At 41.4% G+C, this 21,641-nt stretch overlaps 1 protein-coding gene across 1 annotated transcript in view; it reads left to right on the top strand.

The window, feature by feature from the left end:
* Nucleotides 1–419: 419 nt before the first annotated feature.
* rps6ka1 (ribosomal protein S6 kinase a, polypeptide 1) overlaps nt 420–21,641 on the top strand; it is a 42,223-nt gene continuing 21,001 nt past the window's right edge. The window contains exons 1-2 of the mRNA XM_075447986.1: nt 420–1,089; nt 7,892–7,936. Of these exons, the coding sequence (XP_075304101.1) occupies nt 1,027–1,089; nt 7,892–7,936 (108 nt within the window). The 5' untranslated portion in view covers nt 420–1,026. The remainder of the gene's footprint in view (nt 1,090–7,891; nt 7,937–21,641) is intronic.

The raw sequence follows: 21,641 nt of genomic DNA, 5'->3' as shown, positions 1-21,641 counted from the left end.
GTTTTAGAGCCAGAGGAGGGACTTATGTGGGCTTGAAGGCAACGTGCACTAATTCAATCCACTTAAAGTCAAAATCAAAGTTTGGGGGAAGCACTCCAGAGAAGAAAAGTCAGCTGAGCTCTGCATCAGTCATAAATCCACGTTTCTTATGAGCTTCCCTTTTTTTTTCACATTTTTATTGCTGAAGATTGACGGGTTTTTCACAGAAAACTGGCGATCTGACGCACCCCCTCTGCTGCACCAACAAACATCAAAGAGAGCGGGTATCGTCCATCAATAGCCAGCTTTTTACGCATTACGTATTTGCAGTCCATCCCTCCACCGGATGATGGCGCGATCGCACTTGGGCGGAACAAGCAGGAAAGGGGGCTGGCTGAAATTCTGCTGGAGTCTGCCAATGACAGCTCGGGTTGGAGCCTGCTCGTACTACAGATCCACACTGGGGTCTCTGCGCTTACTGTTGGAAAGCTGGAAGACAGGGGGGAAGTCTTCCCTTTCTGACCGGAGAGAAATCAGAAGCTCATTGCAAGGAAGACGTAAATATACGATTCGACATCGATTTGACAAGGCATCGCGGACACCGGCTAATTCCTTGATATGGTTGTAGACTCCTTGCACAGCGCCAATAATTAATTAAAGCAGCTTGGATCTTAGTGTTGGACACTGCGCTCTTCGCTCCCGCTTGTCATACCCAAAGCCTGAGCTGAGGACGCGCTTATCTGGAAGGAGCCGGGTGTTCGGTGTTTACGGCTCTCAACGGGATTATAGTTACTTTAAGCATACGCTCAAGTGACCAATCGACGCCAAAATCATTCAAGTGGGTTACATTTGTTTGTGAAGCGACTGGCTGTGGCGTCCGAGTGCGCGTCTTCCGCTCTGTGCAGGGAGCAAAGTGCTGATAAATCTGCTCTGACTGGACTTGGGACCCGAGCAAGGAGCTGCACTTGTAAAGAGCGGCACCGACAAATCTGGAGAGGCCACATTCACACTTGAGCAAGCTGAGAGGAAACTGAAAATCCAGCGAAAATGCCTCTCGCACAAATCGCGGAGCCATGGCCCACAATGGAACTGGTGCAGCTTGAAACGGAGGTAATGAAAGGTGCATGTGCTGATATTTGGGGGGGGGACAAAATGCACGAATTGTTTGGCCAACTTTCTTTAAGTATATTGGAGTGGTGAGAGAACATTTGATTTGTGAGTAGCCTACGCTTACGTCCCTGCAGAGAAAGTGTTAAGCGGTCACCTTGGATTTTTTTATTAAATCCACGTTTTTGAGAAAAGTTGCTTTAAATGATTGAATTCTCGCCTGCCGGCAGCTTAGCTGGGGTGGCCTGTACATGAGATTGACTCAGGGTGACTCAAAGTGTTACACAATTCCACTTGCCACAGGACATGTTTTTTTTCATACACTTGGACCGCTTGTGTGGTACGATTTGAACGACTCACCATAAGAGAAATTGTAATAATAATAATAATATTTTATTTTATGCCGTTGTTTTCAAGCTTTCTAAGAGCTCAATGTAGATGGACTGAAAACTCACGAGCAACTCAATTTCAGAGCTAAACAAACCTCAGAAGTCCGGGCTATCGTCTAAAACGCAGGCTCATGGTCACAGCCTGTCACTGCTCTCACCTGTGAAATGTTTTCCAGGGCGCTCTGAGGAATCAGGAAGAACAAGGGTGGGGATGAGGTTTGTTCTGCTTATGGAGACCATGCAACTTACAAGTCATGCCACCTTGGTAAAGCGTTACATATTTAAAATTGAGTCTTGCATAAACTTAAGTGTGACTTTGTAATGTAGGTTGTAGGATAAGTTATTTTCATCCTAATAAAGTAGTTTCAAGCATTTGAAGTTAAAGCAGTTGAATAAGAGTTCATCTTATTTAAAAAAAAAAAAAAAAAAAAAAAAACAACCCGATGACTTCACAGTTGAAGACACTACTGAGCTTGATTTCTCCTCAGTGCTGAATATTTTTGCAAAATGCATTCCTACTTCTAATAAAGCACCCCAGAAATTGACGCAAGAATGAGAGAAAGATTTAAGGCCGTAGGGTTGTGCAGGCCCCTGTTGTTGCGATGTAGCATCATTATTCATGAACACTTCAGTTGCTCCCTGAACAGGCTGATTGCTTCCTCATGAATATGCACCCACTGCATTAAGGTTATGATGAGCAGATATGTAACTGGGAGCAAGCAGTGGCTCACTAATACTTTGAGGTTATCAAGCAAATTTGCTCCTTTGAACTTGTGTGCCAATTAAGCAGGTGAAGCGACTATGTGATACCCATGTTTTCTGTGTGTCTGATCTCGCTAATGAATAGTTGCGCACAGCTTTAAACCGCGTCCTCAATCAGCTTTGCATGAGATCAGTACGTGTCGTGAATGAAGCTCATTTTTCTAGCAGTCGGCCCAGATCATCACACTGATTTGATTAGAATGGGGTTTTAACTCAAAAGGGTATTAGTTTGGTGTTAGTTCCAGAGCCCTAATTGGCTCATTTTAACTTCAGCCCTCATTCATGAAATACCCAATACAAGTTTAAGCGGTCTTGACGAATTAGGCCATATAATTCATATGAGGAGTATCAATTATTTGAAGGATGTAGAAATTCTTGACTGATGAATGAAAAAGGCAAAACTTTGGTTACTTGAAATGTGGTGTCATCCGTGACAAAGAATATCCACTATTTACAGTATCCTGCAGCATGTGAGTTGGGCGAGTAGCGCGTCACAGCCAAAACAGACGGTGGTGCAGAACCTGTGAAAAGCGCTAAGTTTAATACTGTGAAAATGCCCTGCCTTTGGTGCATGTGATAGTTAGTACTCTATGGTCCGTTTTTGTGGTATCCTTGATGGAAGATGTGATGTTAGTGTTCTGGTGTAATTGGACTGGTCCCTAAAAATCCTGTTTCTGTTATTAATTTGATCACGCAAATCGCTGCCAGTCTGAATGGGATCTTTGCCATTTATCTCTGTCACCAACCTACCAGCCAGCTGCACACTTTGGTTCCTGATGGCAGCCAGACCCTGCTCAGGGCTCAGAATGATCGTGCAGTAAGAGTGAGGGAGATTGGAGGCCATGCCAGTGAACATGTTGGGGAGAGGGAAAAGGGAGGCCGAGCCATGGAAGAGTCTAACTAGGCATACGGACAGATGGGACAGACAGAGACGCCCTTTTGGATGATTCAGAGAGCAGAAGATGGATGATAAAAGCCTACCATGTACCATTAAAACGCTGTTCTCCTCTACACAAGTTTTAAACGCATGCGGCTGAAAACGATGATGTGTTGTGATACACCTGCAAATGAAAAGTGTGCGTCACATGACTCGGTATGTGAGTGCTTGTGTTAGAAAGCCAAGCTGGTATCATATTCAATCAATTTAGTTATCTTTTGTGCTGGATGTTGCGGCACAGCAAGCAGTAGAAATGAGCAAAGTGAGCTATTCAAAATGTTTGTTTGTCTTTGAGCCCTTTATTCATCGCCATGCCACATTTGTTGTGAATGAACTTGTTCTCAGTGAATCATCTCTGGGAAAAGGTACTTTAAAAATTATCCTCTGCCTGTCCCAGTTGAGTCACTGCCACCTCCATCAGCCACTGTCATCATTAGGTGAAGGGAGCTCCTTCAAAAGTTCCAAATCATGCTGATGTCGTTACTTACCGCATATTTCCAATTTGGCTGCACTGTTTGGAACCCCCCCTCCCCCCAGTAGGGAGTCCAGAAACATGCATGTTAGGTTAATTGGTGATTTTGAATTGATTGTAGGGATGAGTGTGAATGAATCGCAGATGGTCTGGCAGCCTATTCAAGGTGTACCCCATCTCTCACCAAAGGGCTGCTGGGAAAGGCTCCGTCTCCCGACACTGAGCAGAATAAAGTGGGTATAGAACATGAATGAACGCCCTACAATGCCGAACCTGAAACTTTGCCCACAATTAATTATTATTGCTGCAGCTACAACGTATATTATTATTCCCTCTTTAAATGGAGGTGTTTGCATTTCATGGCATGAGCTGTCTTTTTCCATATGAAGCACCGCTTGACTTAACACATTTATTGAGGAACTCACTGTCAGTCTTTCTTTTCTTTGAATTGGTAAGCACCAAATTTGCTCTTTTTCTTTTGTGCCTACTAGTATCTGAACAATCATAAGTGAGATTATGTCACCGGAACGATGTATTTTCAACTATAAAACTATTGAAATTTTGTTTCCAGTCTGGATTGAATGTTCAAGATGGATTTATTTGAAAAGAAAAAGGTCCCGAGAGTATGATTTACATAACGTCCCTCTAAGTAGGTATAATCACTGAATTCTCCTGTGTTGATTTGGGGATCAGATGGATTATGATGAAAAGTAAAAGTGTATGTATTTATACAGCAGGACTGCACAAGCCTGCTGTGGAAGGTGAAGGAGACAGAGAGAAGTGAGGGATAAAGTAGGGTTAATAGATGGAATGTGTGCCATGTTTGCTCCACAGGCGTGGTCAGCAAAGTACAATAAAGTACTTACGTTTTTTTTTTGTTGTTTTTTTTTCTTGTGCGTGTACTGCATGCGAGTGTGTGCACAGGTTGCAATATGCCTCACTCTGTGGGAGTGTATTCACACTTAGCTGCAGCTAATCTGGGTGTGAACCAATGGTGGAACACCTGAGCGGAGCCATGGGGTGGAGGAGGGCTGAGTGGGCATGTGATAACACAACTCACTACTTGATAGGAGCCTTGAGAAAGTAAGTTCTCCTGCCTTTTGAAGTTGAAGGTTAATCTGTCAGAAAGCCTAACAATCTTTGTGGTCCTATCATAAATGTCAGAAGCGGTGCAGATTTGGTTTATTGTATTTCTGCGTTGCCTAGTTACAAAGCGGTACAGCTCTAATCACGCTGTTAAAAACATAGATTTCTCTATCAAACGCGCATAAAGAGTCCATACTCTGAGACTGTGTTCTTTGTTTGTCTGATCATGTAGAGGTCCTGACATAAATTCAAAAGGGCTGCCGTCTGGCTCAGGTTTGATTGATACAACGGTGTACACTTTCTTTTGGAAAGTTTATTAATGCATTTGACTGAGCATTTTTATGTGGCTGTTTTTTTTTGTTTTTTTTTTGTGTATGTGCATAGCTTTGGCTCTTTGTACTGGGAAGGAAGGTGCCTTTAACTGGGCCATTTGGATCAGCCATGCAGAGCTAATGGGGTTGAAATGTGAAGGAGATGATGCTAACCACAAATACAAATGCATGGACAGTTCTATTGTCAGCACAAACCAAATGGGATAAGAAAAGATGAATGGGAGTCTGAAAGTTAGGCAAGGTCGAAAGACTTTCATTAAATTTGTTTGCCAGGTCAATCATGACTGCATTTCAGTCAGGGATTCTTTGAGTTATCACTCCTTAAACGCACTCGGGTCTGACTTAAACTGAACTTGAGCTTTAAATCACTGCAGTGCCTCAAAATTCCTCCTTTCCATGTGACATTATGGATCCATTTTATGGCTGGCAATTTTTTTTCTAGACCAAATTGCCTCCCTTGAGATCCAAGTCCAATCAGATGAAATGTTGATCTGTGAATTTGACGCATGCATCCAGTTAATAGCTCTTTCTTGAAACTCAATGGGGAAAATAATTATGTACATTCAGTTGGCAAACACTTGCTACGCTGGGAATGTATTTTGAGGTGCCACAGTGACAGTTAACTAGATCCCCAGTCTGTGCACATTCTGTTTGGGGGATTTTTTTTGTCTTTATCTTTTTACTCTTCAAAGCTTCTTTGCTGTCACTGCCTCTGCCTCTCTCGACATCTCGACGACACACTCTGTGCCCTTTGTGTTTAATGTTTGATTGTTAGGGCCTCTGCTTGTCATTGTGCTGACTCCCTGTCTTATTTTTTGCGGTCTAAGGGAAGAGGAAGAGGGCACGGCGGAAATGAACAACATCAGGGCTGCCCCTCTTTAATGGAAAAACAAAACAAAAAGCGGAAAAGGGACAGGGAGGTTATTTGTGTTGTCCTTACACTTCGCCATGACCGTGGACTCAGGACCGTTTCTTTGATCGCTGGAAAGGTTCATGTATTTATTTTCACATGTATCAACACTGTTCACAATGGGGGGGGGGGGGGGAGAGGTCGCTCAGTCAGGCCATTTTGTATTGATGTTGTGTGATGGTAGAATTGGCTGCTCATGACAACAATTTTACTCTGGTGTGATGACTTCACATTTTGTAACAAAAAAACCCTCCATTACAAAACTGGAGGAGTTTAATTTGAAGGCAATTTAGCTCCAAGTGGTTGTCTGATGACAGTTGCATTTTGGGAAGTATAGGATCTACACTGTAGGGTTTGTTTTTAGCTAGAATAATACTAGGAAACCCTTCAGGCCTTTGTGGGCTGGCCACATCCTATCCAGAGGAGCTTAAACATCCTCGTACTCCTGCCAGAGCACTGAGGTCGACCAAGCAGATGCTCTTGAATGTTCCAAGAAGCTGATGCAATAATAGAGGTGTTCATGTTTCTGCAGTTGATTCATATCAAGATCAGCTCAGACCATAGAACCTTAGGAGACAGTTTAGACTTATTTCTTCTCATTTGTGTTTGATTCAAACAGTCTTTGGTGAATTGATTTAATCTGATGATTTTATTAGTATGGGTCCATTTAATTTATTTGTTAAATTCATTTTTGTGCTTCATTCTTTTATTTAATTTCTGTTTGTTTGTTGATTTTATTTTTTTAATAAAGCGGCACTATGGTTCAACTCGCGTTATTTTAAATGTGCTTTATGAATAAAATTGACGTTGACACATAAGTATGCAGATCCTGTAAACACAGGGACACGACTGTGGTAATGGTTTGTTTTCTGAGTTGTATTAACAAGTGGTGTTTGAGTGAGCTTCGGCTACATGCAGTTAAACCGTCCTTGAGGAGAGCAGAACTGGCCGGATGTATCAGCTATTGCCTGATGGCGATGATTTAGCTCCTTAATAGCTTTTTTAAAATTGATCTGCATTGAGATAATGACCAGCATTTGTCACATTACACTGTAATATACTCTCTCGCTGAATTGACAGAATCTGTGAATATGAAAGTATTGTTCATTTAAACGTACGACTTTCTAAAGCTACGCAATTTTGTTTTCCAATAAATACGAAAACGCGACAGTCAAGATAAAACAATTATTGTGCCTCAGAGTCATCAGGATGGGGAAAGTTTAGCTTTTGCATTGTATTTTCAAAATGAATAGATCATCGTTATCGTGTTAAATCATTCTAATCTTAATCTGGGATAAAAAATAGTCATGGGCTGCCAAAGTCTAGCAGCCCTAGGACATAGTGAACTATTTCACGAAAAAGTATTATCATGCATATTGACTTATTGATTTATTATATTATTTATTTACTATTATAGGTAGATTCCAATCTCCTTGTGATGTGACAGAATCGTCTCGGTCCTTCTTGTGTCCCCATCTTTCCGTGCGACAGAGAGAAGAATAGAATAGAATAGAAAGATACTTTATTCAGAGGATTTATTTAGAGTGGGACGCACTCTGAACATATGCTGAGACTTGAGTCAGATTAGATGATCAAAGTCTGCTGCCACCTCTGCTGCCTGAACATGTTTCACAATAGCCAGGTGTAAGAGTTTGTTTTACAAATAACAGTGATTACCCTTTTCAACAAGGCTTACCTACTTGGGAATGGACAAAGGACATGCATTCGTGTGTCAGCCTCAGATTATTAGGTTTGCCTGGAGAGGAGCAAAGTGGACTGCCGCCGCCCACACAGTCTTTCAAATATTCTCTAGTATTCTGTCTCTCTGCCTTTTTCTCCCTCCTTTCCCCATATGCTCACTGTGATACATGTGCTGTCATACACGCTGACTGTTTCTCTCATCTGCTTTCTTGACAGAATGGGCAGAGCACTACTGAGGATGGAGACTCCACTTCCGTCAAGGTAGGTGACATATCTGGAGCAAAGACGCACTCAGACGAACGAAATGTGACTCAGTATCTGTGCAGCCGAACAATCGGTGAATTAGACTTGGAAAACTGGTCCTGCGTTGAATTCTTGGCTTTTGTTTACAATGTTCTCTGAAGGCTCACTTCATCCAAGAGCAAATTTTTGTATTTGTATTCATTGTGTGACAGTGATGATTTGCTTTATTCATGTGGCAATTGCAGTGACAGCCCTCCGAGAGCATTTGCTGGCTGGACTTTAATGTATTGAATACTGTCTGAGTGAGGTTGATCGAGCGGCACTGCGGCCACTCTGTACAGTAATGTGTCTGCGTCAATACAATAAGGCCATAGTGTTACAAATAGTTTGTGGCCTGATCTGGCCCAGTTACATGTCAACACATCATGCAGAGAGAAATGCACACAAGCATTGACATACACAACACACTGAAAATCTCTGAGTCAGCCCTCCCTGCCCCCCCCCGGTTTGGCCCCTGCACTTCTTTGTCGTGGCCTGAAACCTGATCCTGTTTCCTCCTGAACTCCGTTGCTCTCCAGTCATGTAGCAGAGGACAGGAAAATGGTTCTTCTGGCAGAGCTTCTTTTTTTTTTTTTTCTGGCTTTGCTGTCAAGGGCAGAGTCTCTAAAGAGCACGCCATCTCTTCTTTCAGCTCAGAACAATGTGCTGTGACTGAGGGAGAGCTGAGTGCCCTCGACGAGAAAAGAAAGGTTTCAGCCAAAGTGGTCACACGGGCCAAGCTGGTCAAAGGAATGAACTTTTAGAAAAAAGAAAAAGGAAAAAAAAAAAAATCAAACTTTGGCTTGTCAGTGGAAACCACTGACACGTTATTCACAAGTATAGTTTCCAGTATTTACAAATGCATACAAAATTACATCTAGATGAGATTGTTACATTTCTATTCACATTATCCCCGCATGATTCTGCTAAGTGACAATGGTATTTCATTCTCCCTCGCGTCTGGGCAGCACTGTGATTATCTACATTTTGTGCTAATCGCCTGTGGCGTACTCCAGTAATCTGGTCATTTATGTCATCTTTTTAATTAGGATTTCCTCTGAACAGGATTTTCAGCCCAGTAATTCTACAGAAGTGGTACCTTATACTCAGAGAGGCTCTGTGAATTTAAATTGCATCATCTTGACTTATGTATAGGGAGAATAAGTCTGCAGTCTTTGAATAACCTCTAGAAAATATACTGTATATACAGATCACATGTGATGTTCATTGTTGAGGTGGCTAGTAGATATCGTCCCCAGACACCATGCCGGCAGGGCAGTTATAACCAGGCGCTACAGCGATCAATAGCAAGCAGCTGCTTAAATGCTGGGAATCTGATAATGGCGGCTGTTATCTACTGCAGCCATGGGAGCTACCTGGCTCCAGCAGACCTAGTGGGAGGAGCAGAGGGTGAGGCAAGGGGAGAGGTTAAAGGCTACAACTCGGACAAGTGAGGAAGGATAATACATGCAATTTTTTTGTGTGTGTGTGTGTGTGTGTGTGTGTGTGTATTTGGGGGGGGGGGGGGGGGGGGGGGGGGTGATCATGCAGATTCGGTCAGTCCTTATTCCCTTCTGAGAAAACCCCAATGCTAATATTGTTTTTCTCTTTGTGTTTTCAAAACTAATACACAAGAGCATATTTCTTAGCTCTAATGCAGCTTTTGTCCCTTACATGCACTTGTGGGCCCTTAATGGGAGACGCAGATACTACAAGTGAATGTAGAAAATATGTTTAACATTTAGGTGAGTCAAGTGAGCTTCCCCATTTCATCACGTAAAGAGTTAAAAATAATTTGGCGTATGTTTGGGCCACTGAAACACATTTGTATTGTAAAAATATGACTTTTCTATCGGTTTTTAATCAATAGCTGTCACCGTACTTGACTTCTAAAGTTGTATGTTTACATGTGGAAACAAAATCTATCGTGAATTGGTTTGAACATTTTTTTCAATAGACAAAGTTTAGTAGTAATAGTATTTGTCGGCTGTGGTCTCATTAATTTCCATTTGACAATTGTGATGTTAAAAAAGAAAAACAATGTTGTCAGTATCATGTTAATTATACAAATGTGGGCGAGAGTTCACTTTTTTTGTCAGAAAACAATCACTGTATCTTGTTTTGTTGCATGTGCTTCTTTCCTACTTTTACACTGCTATTGCAGTAAATGCGGACTAACAGCTCAGATTCTAGTGTGACACTACTGTAGTTAACTACAGCCTCCTGTGAGATGTGATAACAGGATGATCAGACAGCAGTCCACAGTCACCTGAGAGGCCACTCTACTGATGTGTCTCGCTGCTGGGTGATGATATTACCCAGAAATTTACTCCCTGGCAGAAAGCCAGCATTTCAGTGATCTGCTTCCACATAACAAATGTAGCATCAAGATTATTTCCAGCAACAGATCACTTCAGCCTTATTGCCCTTGATGAAGCCATGGAAGAGCATTCAGTCAAAAAGCTGAAATAAAGGGGGTGAAATCTTTAAAGAAGGGAAGTGATAGAAGAGGCTTTTTGGGAAATCACATACTGTGTGTAGGGACGGTTTTTGTTCTAATGGAAGGTCATGCATAAACAAATTTTCAAAATGCTAATGATTTAAAGCAACAGTTGGTGAAAAGAAGGACAGTTTGGTTTATCAAATGAATAATTTTACAAGGAAAACTTCCTATCATGCTCTGGACTCTGCTTCTTCAATGCACAGATTGGTTGCTTTTCACTTCGCTGTCTCTCTGAATTGAATCTGATAAAGAAATACTTTTGAAGCACCTTGATCTCTGGGAAATGAGTATGATGTCCATTGTCTGAAAAAGATTGAAAATGAAAGATGCTCTACAACCTTTTATGCATTATATTCTCTTTGAAGTTACCACATAATTAAAGATGGTGGTAAAGAGATTTGCACAAAAAACATTGCAAAAGATGGTCTGAAGCAAGCCATATATATACACTCAGTATGATAACACAACCTTGTTTAAGAATTGGAGAAAAAAACGGGCTCAGCGTGATTTATTCAATTTCTTTATTGAACGGGTATTTGATATGCAATGTTGGGGACTATGTTAGCAGCCAAATTCAACTGGGTTGGGAGCATTAAGATTGGACTATGGAGCAATGAAAAATGGCCATGTGGTTTTAATGAGTCTGGTTTAACTCTGTTCCAGATTAATGAGTGCATCAGGACATGATGAGTGCAGATGAAGCACTGCGCCCATCATGCCTAGTCTAAGGTTGATTTAGCTGGTCAGGTCTACATACAGCAGTGTTGTAGTTCCCCCAAAAAATAGATCAGCTGACCACCTGAATATACTTAGTTTTTCTCTCAATAGATATTTTCTTTCTTGATGGCACAAGATTATTCCAATGTGACAGTCGCAGGATTCATTGGGCTCAAATAGTCAAGGAAGGGTTTGGAGAGCATGAAACTTGATTTGCCTATTGCACACATTTTTTAATTTGGCCTGCCAGTTAATAATGATGTATTTGTTAAATGTTTTATATGGTACATGCCTATGTTGTTCTAAAACAAAACAAAACAAAAACAGTTGCTGCATTTATCTCTGGCCTCTGTTAATGAGCAAGTAAAAGTTAGATAATTAAAAGTGGTACTGAAATTACCTTAAATGACTAGTGGCGCTTATTGATATCGGTGACCTGCAATCAAAGAAGTCTTTCAGTCTTACAAGTTTATGACAACAGGCTGCAGCATTAGATGATTGTCGCACCTCCTGGAGATGTAATATTGCTTCAGTGCGTGGAAAGTTTGTTGTCATGGTTTCATCAAGGCAACTGACATCCTGTGCAGCAAAAGCAGGCAGGGTAATAATTAGATAATAACTGATTTTCTGTGTTCCTATAAATGCAGGACACAGCATTTATGTTTGTCACAAACACAAGGGAGAAAGCACAAGTCAGTCAGAAGAACTGAGCCGTTAATTGCAAACTTGATAAATTTAAGTTTAACTAACTAATGTATTGGTACCTGTCCTGTGAAATCCAGTGTATGCAGATTGCCTCTTTTGTGTGTTCACACTCTTTTGTCTTATTTCTGCATGATTTGCACTTCAGTTCGAACATCCATTTACCCAGGCCTGAGGGCTAAATGCAGAACAAGGTAATGCCTTTTCCATTGGTGTCAGTAGCATTTTTGTTGTCCCTAATGTAAGATAATTGCTTTTCACTGCTGCTAGGTGCTGAGCGAGTGGTATTTGTGCTTCGGTGGCCAAGTGACAAAAGGGCACAGCAGAGTAGCGGCAGGAGCAAGGTAGTTGTCAAGAGTGTGAGCAGAGAGGGAAAGAAGGGATGGTTAACAGAGGGAGGTGTGGAGTCAGTTGTGGACACAGACGCAGCCATGTAGTTTTCAGCCGTTTGACTGAAGTAATGATTTAAAATGTTTCCAAGACTGATTGAATATTAACAGAGGAAGGGCATTGCAATTTCTATGATGGGCTTTCTGACCTGCAAGGCCAACGATTTAGGGTAGTGAAGGCCGTGCAGCCTTGTGGCTTGTGTTTGTGTAACTCAAGACACTCTTTGCACACGCATGTTGTAGGCATGGCAACTGCTCTCCTTTCTTTGACAAACCTGGCCTTTGTCTTGATATATGCGGCTTTGCCCAACCCTCACATACAGACACTCACATGTGCACACATAAATATTCCGCAGTGGACGACACTTCAAGCCCTCCTTTCCAGTTCTTGCAGAGTCGTAAAACTCTGGTGTGTTATGCAAAAGCTGGTCCAGATGATGCAGTGCACAGTTTTGCAATATGTGTCGTGCTGTGTGTTAATTCTCATTCTTTCTGTTTCCCCACAATAATTTTGGCAGTTTGCGAATAATAGTCCTAGTTTAAGATTAACTTTATGATGATGCTTATGAAGCTGTACAGACTTGGCTAATCACCGCCAGCAGCTGCCACAAGAACCTTTCTCGCTCTACTTTTCGATGTACGGACTTTATGTTTGGCTTTGTATGAGAGTAAATTATGTGCAATTCCCTGCCCATTTGCTCTTATCGGAAGTGGAATAGTTGTGGTTGCTGAGTGACTAAGTCAAATGCATGGCTTAACTAGTCAGCTTGGCAATGATTAATTAATTTTAATCACTTCTGTTGAAGCAGGGAAACATCATAAACATGCGGGACAAGAGGGTCCACAGGAGGGAAACGCCGCTATAATCAAACTCTGAGCCAGGAAACAAACAAGGATGTTTTTCAAAGTGTTGAACTGTTTCCTCAAGCAGAGCCTCCTCGCACAGGATTTGTCTGCTTGCATTTTCTTTTTGCCTGCCTGTAATGCGAGGTATTATCCTTTGTAGGCAAATTGCAAGTATTGCTCCTTTGAGGGCATTCGGTCTTGGAAATTCGCTGAACTGTCTGCAGCAGTCCACAGAGGACAAAGACCGAGGGAAAAGGCTGTCAAAGTAATTTCTTTTCTGCAATCTCCGTTAGTTGCTTATTCCTCTTTTCCAACTTCACACATCTCTTTTTCTCTTGGCTTTCATCCCTACAAGGGCAGTTTGTATTTCTCAGCTCAGCGAGATACGTCCTGCCATTTTAAGCTGCCCTACTTCCTTGGCCCCTTTGGGCTGTGGCGACTAGCATTTATGAGAAGAAACTGGCGTGTTCACCCGACAGTTTTCCTGTAGGTGTGTGGTTTTGCCCCCAAGCTCCTGCTGAAGTTTATATTCACACAAGAATGTTGAGCTGCATTTTTGAGTGCCAGATAGTTTTAGGATTGCAACGTGGACCGCATATCAGTTTTCTTGTGTTTGTTAAATGACTTGACACTGTTTTAATAATAGTTCTCAACCATCTGTTTCTGCCTTCCTTTGTGCCAAGTTCCAGTAAATGCCAAGAATTATTTGCAAATGCTATCAACAGGCTGTGATTTATATTTGTTTACTTCAGAATATCTTAATTTGAGCTGCTTAGCCTGAGTGGATTTTCATGATTTACTCATTTGCTTTACTGTTATGGCCTTTTTGTCCTGACCAAAAGCCTCCACTTCCCTTTAAAACTGCGCGTTAATACCTTCAACAGAAGATTCAACGTCTAATCAGTCAGACTGTCCAGCTTGGATCAAGATTAAATTAATGTTTTCTCAAGGCAGCTCCGATGTCTCAATATGAATACCTGGATGGCTGTTCAACGGGATATTACTGGAAAGGGCCAAGCATGCTGAGCTGGCCCTCCTGAGCTCAATAAAGGTTAAATAAATACAATAAAACTTTACAGAAGCAGCGACGGTGACGGCTGTTGAGGTGCAGTTCCTGCTTCATCCTGTGCTCTGCTGTTTCTTCCTGGCCTGCGCAGCTTCATTGAGCTTTTTCAGAGCGAGAGGTAGTCAAACATTTTCTTGGCTAACCAGAACACAATCTTGCACAGAGCGAATAGAACATGAAACCTTGCCAGAGGAGTGAGGCATTGTGCCGGCATCTGCTCGTCCGTGATCCTCTGTGAGCAGAGACCTGTTTTAACAAGGTTTGGACACGCCTTGGAGCTCCACAGAGCTTAACACTTCACATTCCACTGCAGGGTGAAAGGGAGGGGTTCCAAACATGCCACAGAAGGAGGGAATAGAGCTGCCTGTGACTGCTTATATCATATCAGGATGTAAAACTTAACACAGATCCTACTCCAGGGCGAGCGCATGTGCCCAAAAAAATACAAGAAGTGGGAGCTCAAGGGTTTGTGTTTTTATATAGTACTGTCTTGGCGACAGCCCTTCCTTTAACTCATTCAGTGGGTTGAGAGCATTTGAGTAGTTTGAACCAAAATCTGTGACAGGACAACTAAAGGAAATATCCTCCAGCCACATGTGCACACACGCACACGGGGCCCAGATATAGCACAGACACGGTGTGCTGTGTGGGCTTGTCTGTCTCTGAAGCATGAATATTTCATTATTTTTGTTTTTCTTTTGGGCTGCTCATCCTCTTTCCTCCTTGATGTGTTGCAGTCTACTCTCTTCCATTCATACATGAGTCAGACAGCTAAACCTCTAGAGCACGATTATGTGCTGGCCTCAGAGTTCATAGAACCGTTTGCTCTTTGTAGAGCTGCTAAGACCTGTTGTGTTGTTTTAGCTCTTTTCCTTCCATTGGTAATGTACATTTTTGCCCATCATCTCTCTTAAATGTGTCTTGTAACAAATCCGAACTGCCACATTTAGATCAATTGATAAAGCAGCATCCAGTGAAGGGAAAAAATCTTGGAAATATTTAAGATTGACTGTAAAGGTAACATCTCATTTTATCCTGACGCACGCGTGGATGCCAGTCATTATCTGCATGTAGCAATAACAGAAAATAACCATCTTGTAATCAGAGTAGTCAGAACAACGTTGATGCAGCTCACAGTAAGATTGGGCCTGTCAGAAAGTTTCTTTCAATTAGTGTCAATTACTGGTGCTGTAGTTTATCACATAAACCAGAAAGGTCAATACATCTTTAAGCTGAGATTGTAAAAGTGATGAATAAGATTTTGTAACATTATTGCCATGAATGCCTCTCCTCTAATCATAAACTCAAAGAACAAATTAAATGCAGATGATTGAAAATGAATTGTTTCAACCTAAAATTGACAATAATGGACAATAATAAATTGTTCATACCACTAAATCTAGTCAACTGTGTGTCGAGAAGAGGAGTCAGACGACTCATCTTTGAAGATGTTTGCCTGTTTCTGAGCCAGCAGTGCTGATACTAAACCACATCCTGAAAGTTGATCTAAATGTATGATACTAAACCTACACTAGGTGGTGTGTGTCTATGTGTTGAGAAAAGCAGAGCAAGTGAACAAGCAAGATTTGTGCAATCAAGATGAAAACCTCTTGGTGCTGTTTGCTTTAATACCTTGGCCTCATTGATTTCCTGTCTTATGAATGCTGTATCTTGGATTATAACAGGTGTTGCCTTTAAGAGTTGAGCCACATGGGCCAGTACATAAAGGGGAGCAGCAGCTGTACTGTTCCAATGCTCTGTTGGTCACAGCGGATCCGATATCGGCTCGTCCATGAAACGACAACCAACAAAATGTGGCAGACTTTTCATTTTCTGTCTCTCCATCGCAGACTCGTGTGTTTTATGTGGTCATAATGTTTTTCTGAAGTGTTTTGTTTTTCTGAAAAGTTGATGACAGCTCCTTATTGCTGCTTCTTTGGTGCAGCTGATGACGCTTAACTTAAAAGAAAAGCTCCGAAATTGATGAGAATATTTTGTGTTTCGATTTTATACAGTTTTAAATTAGCATAAAAATCGATTTCTGTCCTCACTGAAGCCATTTGACACAGGACAAAGCACCGGCAAACATCTGGCTTTTGACTGACATGTCAAAGTGTTCAACTGGCATTAAGCCCTGTGTCAAATAAATCCAGTTGTAGCAGTCTGATTAACCCACCACTGGTCCTCTTTAGTAAGGCAGAAACTTGTCCAACACAGCCTAAAGGACAGTGTAATGACATCACTTAATGTTGTTACAGGCTTGTCCCCTGGCAGATGGTGGTAGTTACTGCAGTGAACACACTACATCCCCCACAGAGCACTAAGGGTAAACATGATTCTACTAGCGATGGGAAGGATTTAATACGCTTGTTCTAGTGGATGTACCAATGTTTGAATATGCTACTTTTCATGTAAAACAGCAAAACAAGTCCATAGTTACTTGCTGGGACTGGGTTTGAATAGTCGAGTATTCATAAAGCGTTAAAAACTGAACGGTATGTATTTCTTACTGATGATTCTGAAAAAGCTGTAGCCTAAAATGCCAATTAAGATCTGGGACTTGGATGAAAGTTACCTGTAGGCTCCACTCTGTGGTACCCAAACCTTCGTGTAATGCTCCTTTCCTGTACTTCTTTCTAAAATGGTAAAAACAATGCGATGGTTTAAAAGGGTATTTATTCTTTCTGTTTATTTTGGAGATCACCGTCCTCTACTTACTTTAATGTTATCTTTCATGTAGATTTTGACCTGATCTCTGTATGCGTGTCCACTCTCTCTTTTCTTTCTCTGCTCTCAATCTGTTTTTGCGGTAATCTCTTCCTCTTTCCCTCTCCATCTTCTTCCATTACACAGGACAATGAGATTGAACGCGTCGGTTTCAAATGCGGCAAGGGTCTGGCTCATCTGATTACCTCACCTGCAGGCTGATAATTAACAACCAGACCTCCCAGTAACTGCCTTGTGAGTGGACTCTGGTGTTCTGGCACCACTTGGGTGGATGACAGGAAGGGAACCCTGATGACGCACACACATACGCACACGGACGAACACACTCAGCCTAAATGAGAAAAAGCAGCGAGGCTTGAAGATGCCCTCTTTTATCCTCTCCCCTCTCACCGCCCTTCATCATTTCACTCTGTGCATTCCAGTACATCGTCCCCGTCCTTTCTTCCTCACACTCTATCGTCCATTACTTCTCTACAGCATTCCTTCCTAAAGTCTAATTTATCATTATGTCTCGTAGTTCAGATAAAGCCCAGGTATTTGACGTCTTGTTAAGCAGGCGTCCTTGACTATTTACTTCGATCGCTTTTGTTCTTGCAAAGTTTCTGAGCAAAGTTTCCCTTCCTTTTCTTATTTGCTCAAAAAGCAAGGCCAGCCTCGAAATCAGCTTGGCCTAGAAGATTTTATCAGATTTATTTTTTCTTTCATTCAGTCTTGCTTGAAGAATGTTTGACATTGCGGTGCCTGATTGAATGGCGTAGGGAGAATCAATACCTTTCGGTGAATAGTTGAAGCCCCTGTTTGGTCTATCTGTTATGTATAAACTACACTTAGTATTTGTTCTTCAACACGGCAAGTTAGTCAGTTAACAAAAGCATTGAATGGAAAATCAGCTTGATTACGCAAGTTGGACTTTGTGCTGACGCACGCAAACCTTCAGGCGCAATCTTTCAGCTACAATAAGAAAAGTCTATTCCTGAGACTTGTACCCCTGCAGGTTCACACAGACAAAAAAAAATACAAACGTACACACACCATCATTTACGTCTTATCGAGTATGAGTCAGAGTTGTGTTTATGCGGCGGGTTAATTGAGGCTCTCCAGAAGGGTTTAATACAAATTGGAATGGCCCCTTATTCCTTTGTAGTAGCTAACGGACCTTGTTATGATTGCCTCTGTGGGCCCAGGAGAGGTGTGTGTGTGTGTGTGAGAGAGAGACAGTCTAAATTGTTAATGCTCTTTCTGTCCAGTTTGTAGCCTGCGTGTGTGTTGTGTGCTCCGAGTGTCCGTGTCCGTCAAGCAGGTATCCTTCAATCTGAGTTTTTTCGTCAGCAAAACTGATGCTAGTGGTAGCAGCAGTTTAGGTGGCTTGGGATGCTGAAAAAAAACATATATACACACAAACACACGCACACACAGACTTGGAGATATAGTTTATGGTCCAATTATCCAGCCTGCCTCTTTGATAGAAGGGGCTCTAAATCTTTGGGTCCATTTGTAAGCAATATAACATCTCCCTCCTCTTGGCCATCAGCTATATAGCTGATCTCACTACTCTGCTTCCATGAGATGTTGTTAAACATTTTTATCTCTCAATCACAAGGTTTTTTTGGGGGGGCGGGGTCATTTTAAAGAATTGATTTAGCTGCTAGCAGTTGTTGTGGAAGATCCATACTTGGAGAAGTTTACTAAGGTCATAGTTTGGGCCATAATTTCTATCAGATGTAACAAGTAGCCTACAAGCAGACAGGTTCTACAAGAGATTGACTGATGATTTTCTTTTTTTTTTTTTTTTTTTTTTAAGGCTGATAGATGATTGTAGCTTGGAGCAGAAAAAAATGCAATTACTCTCTAGCTCCGGCTGTCACAAATAAACAATCTTTAACTTTATTTGGAAAATGGCTTTAGGCAGAGCAGCAGTTATCTGGCATCCAATGTAATGATGATGCTATCTTACAACCAACAGCCTTATCAAGCTCATAATTTACAAATAAAACAGCCCTTTAACAGCGACCCTTCGTTTGAATATATCTAAAGTATGTAATGAACGAAACTAATGCTCTCGTTTTGTTTGTATAAGAAGGAGCGAAGAGTAATTAATTGATAGGTTGAAAGAAATCGTAGCAGAAGTAGAGCCGCAACTAATAGAAGATAAAATGGTCCTGATGGACTGGAGAAGACGGAGTATGTGGTCAATAGTGCTGCAGGTGGAGGAAAATTTAAAAAGCCAAGTGAAATGCAACTGCACAGTCGATGAATGCAAACAGAGACGCTCGGAGAACTTTCTCACAGCAATCGAAGCTGATTGCAGATGTATTAGCCAAGATTACAGGAAAAATCCATAGGTTAACTCGGCATCTCTTCTGCTGTTTTCTGTTTGGAGTAAATGTTGCGTCGTTTCAAACTGCACATGTGGAAATATTTGTCAAGCACTAGTAGCTGAAAAGTGGCGTCACTAATAGACATTTGAGCCTGTTGCCTTAGTCCTTCATGCCTGGTTACAAACTATCTGCGTCTACTGAAAGCTGTAATATTGTAATTTGCCGGTTAAGGAGTGATCTGGAAATTATGGCTTCCCCTGCATAAAGTTAAGATATAAACATGTTTTGTAGCTTGTTTCACCATAAATGATTGCATGAAAAGGAACACAAGGACAAATGATTGAAGTGAATCACTTCACAAATGAAGTGATTGGTTAACAATTAGATAAATCTGAGTTGGCTTAGTTAGACTTTAGTTGGCTGCGTAAAAGTTAAGACAAAAGCTTTGTACTTTCATAATTAATTTGTATTACTTGTTTTAGCCCATTCAAATATGGTAACACAAGTTTCAAAACTTGTATTTCTATCTTTGCTAAGTACTTGCAAGTAAAACCCATCCTCATCCACCACCAGTACTATTCACAGCAGATAGTCGATGAATGTTGCACTTTTGTAATGGATGTATTCTCAGATGGCGTCCTGCTGTGCTTTGATCCAGCAGATCCAATACAATGAAACAATACATATTCATGAGCATGAGGAATGTTTGTTTGGTTATCCTCTCTCCACCTAGATTCAGTAACGTTTGGACTTCCCAGATGTATTTAGAATTTTTTTCTTTTCCTTCAAAAAAGCACTTACTGAAAAGTATTTTAAAAAATGAATAAAAAAAAAAAGTTTTGGAAACAACCTTAATTTCTTTCTATGTATGATGGACCCTCTCCGCCACTCTCTGCTATTTTGTGCATTAAAACTAAACTGGCACGATCCACATTTAGAGGCAGCTAATTTGACTCAGTAGACATGGTGGCTGGCTACTCAACAGTCTGTCCACTGAGGAGCAGAATAAACGAGCAGCACGACGGCTGACAAGGATGTGAATGTGGCTGAGGGAGAGGAAAATTAATGAATTCTGTTGCTTGTGCTATGATGGAAATAAGGGAAAATACGAATACTCACCACCTCGATTAAGATTTTTCTCCTCAACTAAAGCTTAGTTAACTCTTACAGAGCAGTCCTACTGAAAATACCTAATGATGTCACCTTGACATCACGTATGAGGCTTCCCTGCAAAATGATGATGTGTGTCCACATCCACGGACAGCCATCAGATCCAAATTCCACTAATTCTGAAAACTACACCTCTAATTAATTGGCCAGATCGATTAACTTGTTCACCTGTTATTACTTAACTAATGAGGTAACTGACTGCCTAAATCGGGGTCCTCCGCCTTTAATCCTTTATTAGCAGTAGTAAATGTTCCCCTTATGAATGTTACTTCAGAATCCAACTCCAAACTGCAGTAGTTGGAGTGTCAGTCTGTAGCGTCTGAAGGAAACAGTTCAGATAAAACTCGCCTTTGTTTTCTCTTCAGGTAAACTTAACCTGGAGGTTTATCGTCTGTCTTCTCATGTTTCTTCTCCCATCGATCCATGGGAATGATGCGATGGATTTATTAAAAAATTAATAAAAAATTTAAAACCTGCTGGACTTGACCTAGATGTCCCTCAGATGCTTGATACAGCTATCCATCTATTCTCTTAATCCCCTCCCCTATTCATTCATAGTTGCTATTGGCCTAGTTGTCATGGCTACTGTGCCCTCAGCATCACTAAGCTCCCTTTGTAACTTGTGCTGCCAGGAGCAAAGAGGTTTATCATAATGCACATACACATTAGATTCTCATTAATCCTCGTGGGTCAAATCGCGGGGATTTTCATTCATATATCCATCTGGATTAAAACGTATACACACTCGCACATCGCAGACCTCGTTTCTCTCTGTTACACGCCGGCACGAGCACGCAGAGGAGAAGCCTCGACAGAAAGTCAGACCCATTAATCATCTAGTGGATGCTCGTGTGAGCGCATTGTATTATAGATAAATCTGTGTACTGTGAAAGGTCTTTCATACTAGAGTCACAAGCTACATTGCCAACCATTATTATTAAGGGCATCATAATGTGTTACTTTTTTAATAAACTGGAAAATCCAATCTCATGCAGCATAGACCAGGTGAAGAAGAGGGTTGGCATCACATTGCACACTGAAGTGAAGTGCGAAGCCACATAAGTGCTCTATTTGTGATGATGGAGGCTGGCAAATGTTACCTGGAAGCATTATCTTAAAAAAGGCCTTGACTCTTGTACCACCTCTTGGCTCACAGAAAGAAAGCTGGGAGGCGGAGAGACGGAAAACACAGTTGCCATAGTTTCACGCTTCCCTCTCATCCTTTATGGTTTGCATAAATATGGAT

This window comes from Odontesthes bonariensis, chromosome 17 (genome assembly GCF_027942865.1).
Source record: "Odontesthes bonariensis isolate fOdoBon6 chromosome 17, fOdoBon6.hap1, whole genome shotgun sequence".
Classification (NCBI taxonomy): domain Eukaryota; kingdom Metazoa; phylum Chordata; class Actinopteri; order Atheriniformes; family Atherinopsidae; genus Odontesthes; species Odontesthes bonariensis.
This window is presented reverse-complemented; position numbering and strand designations above follow the sequence as displayed.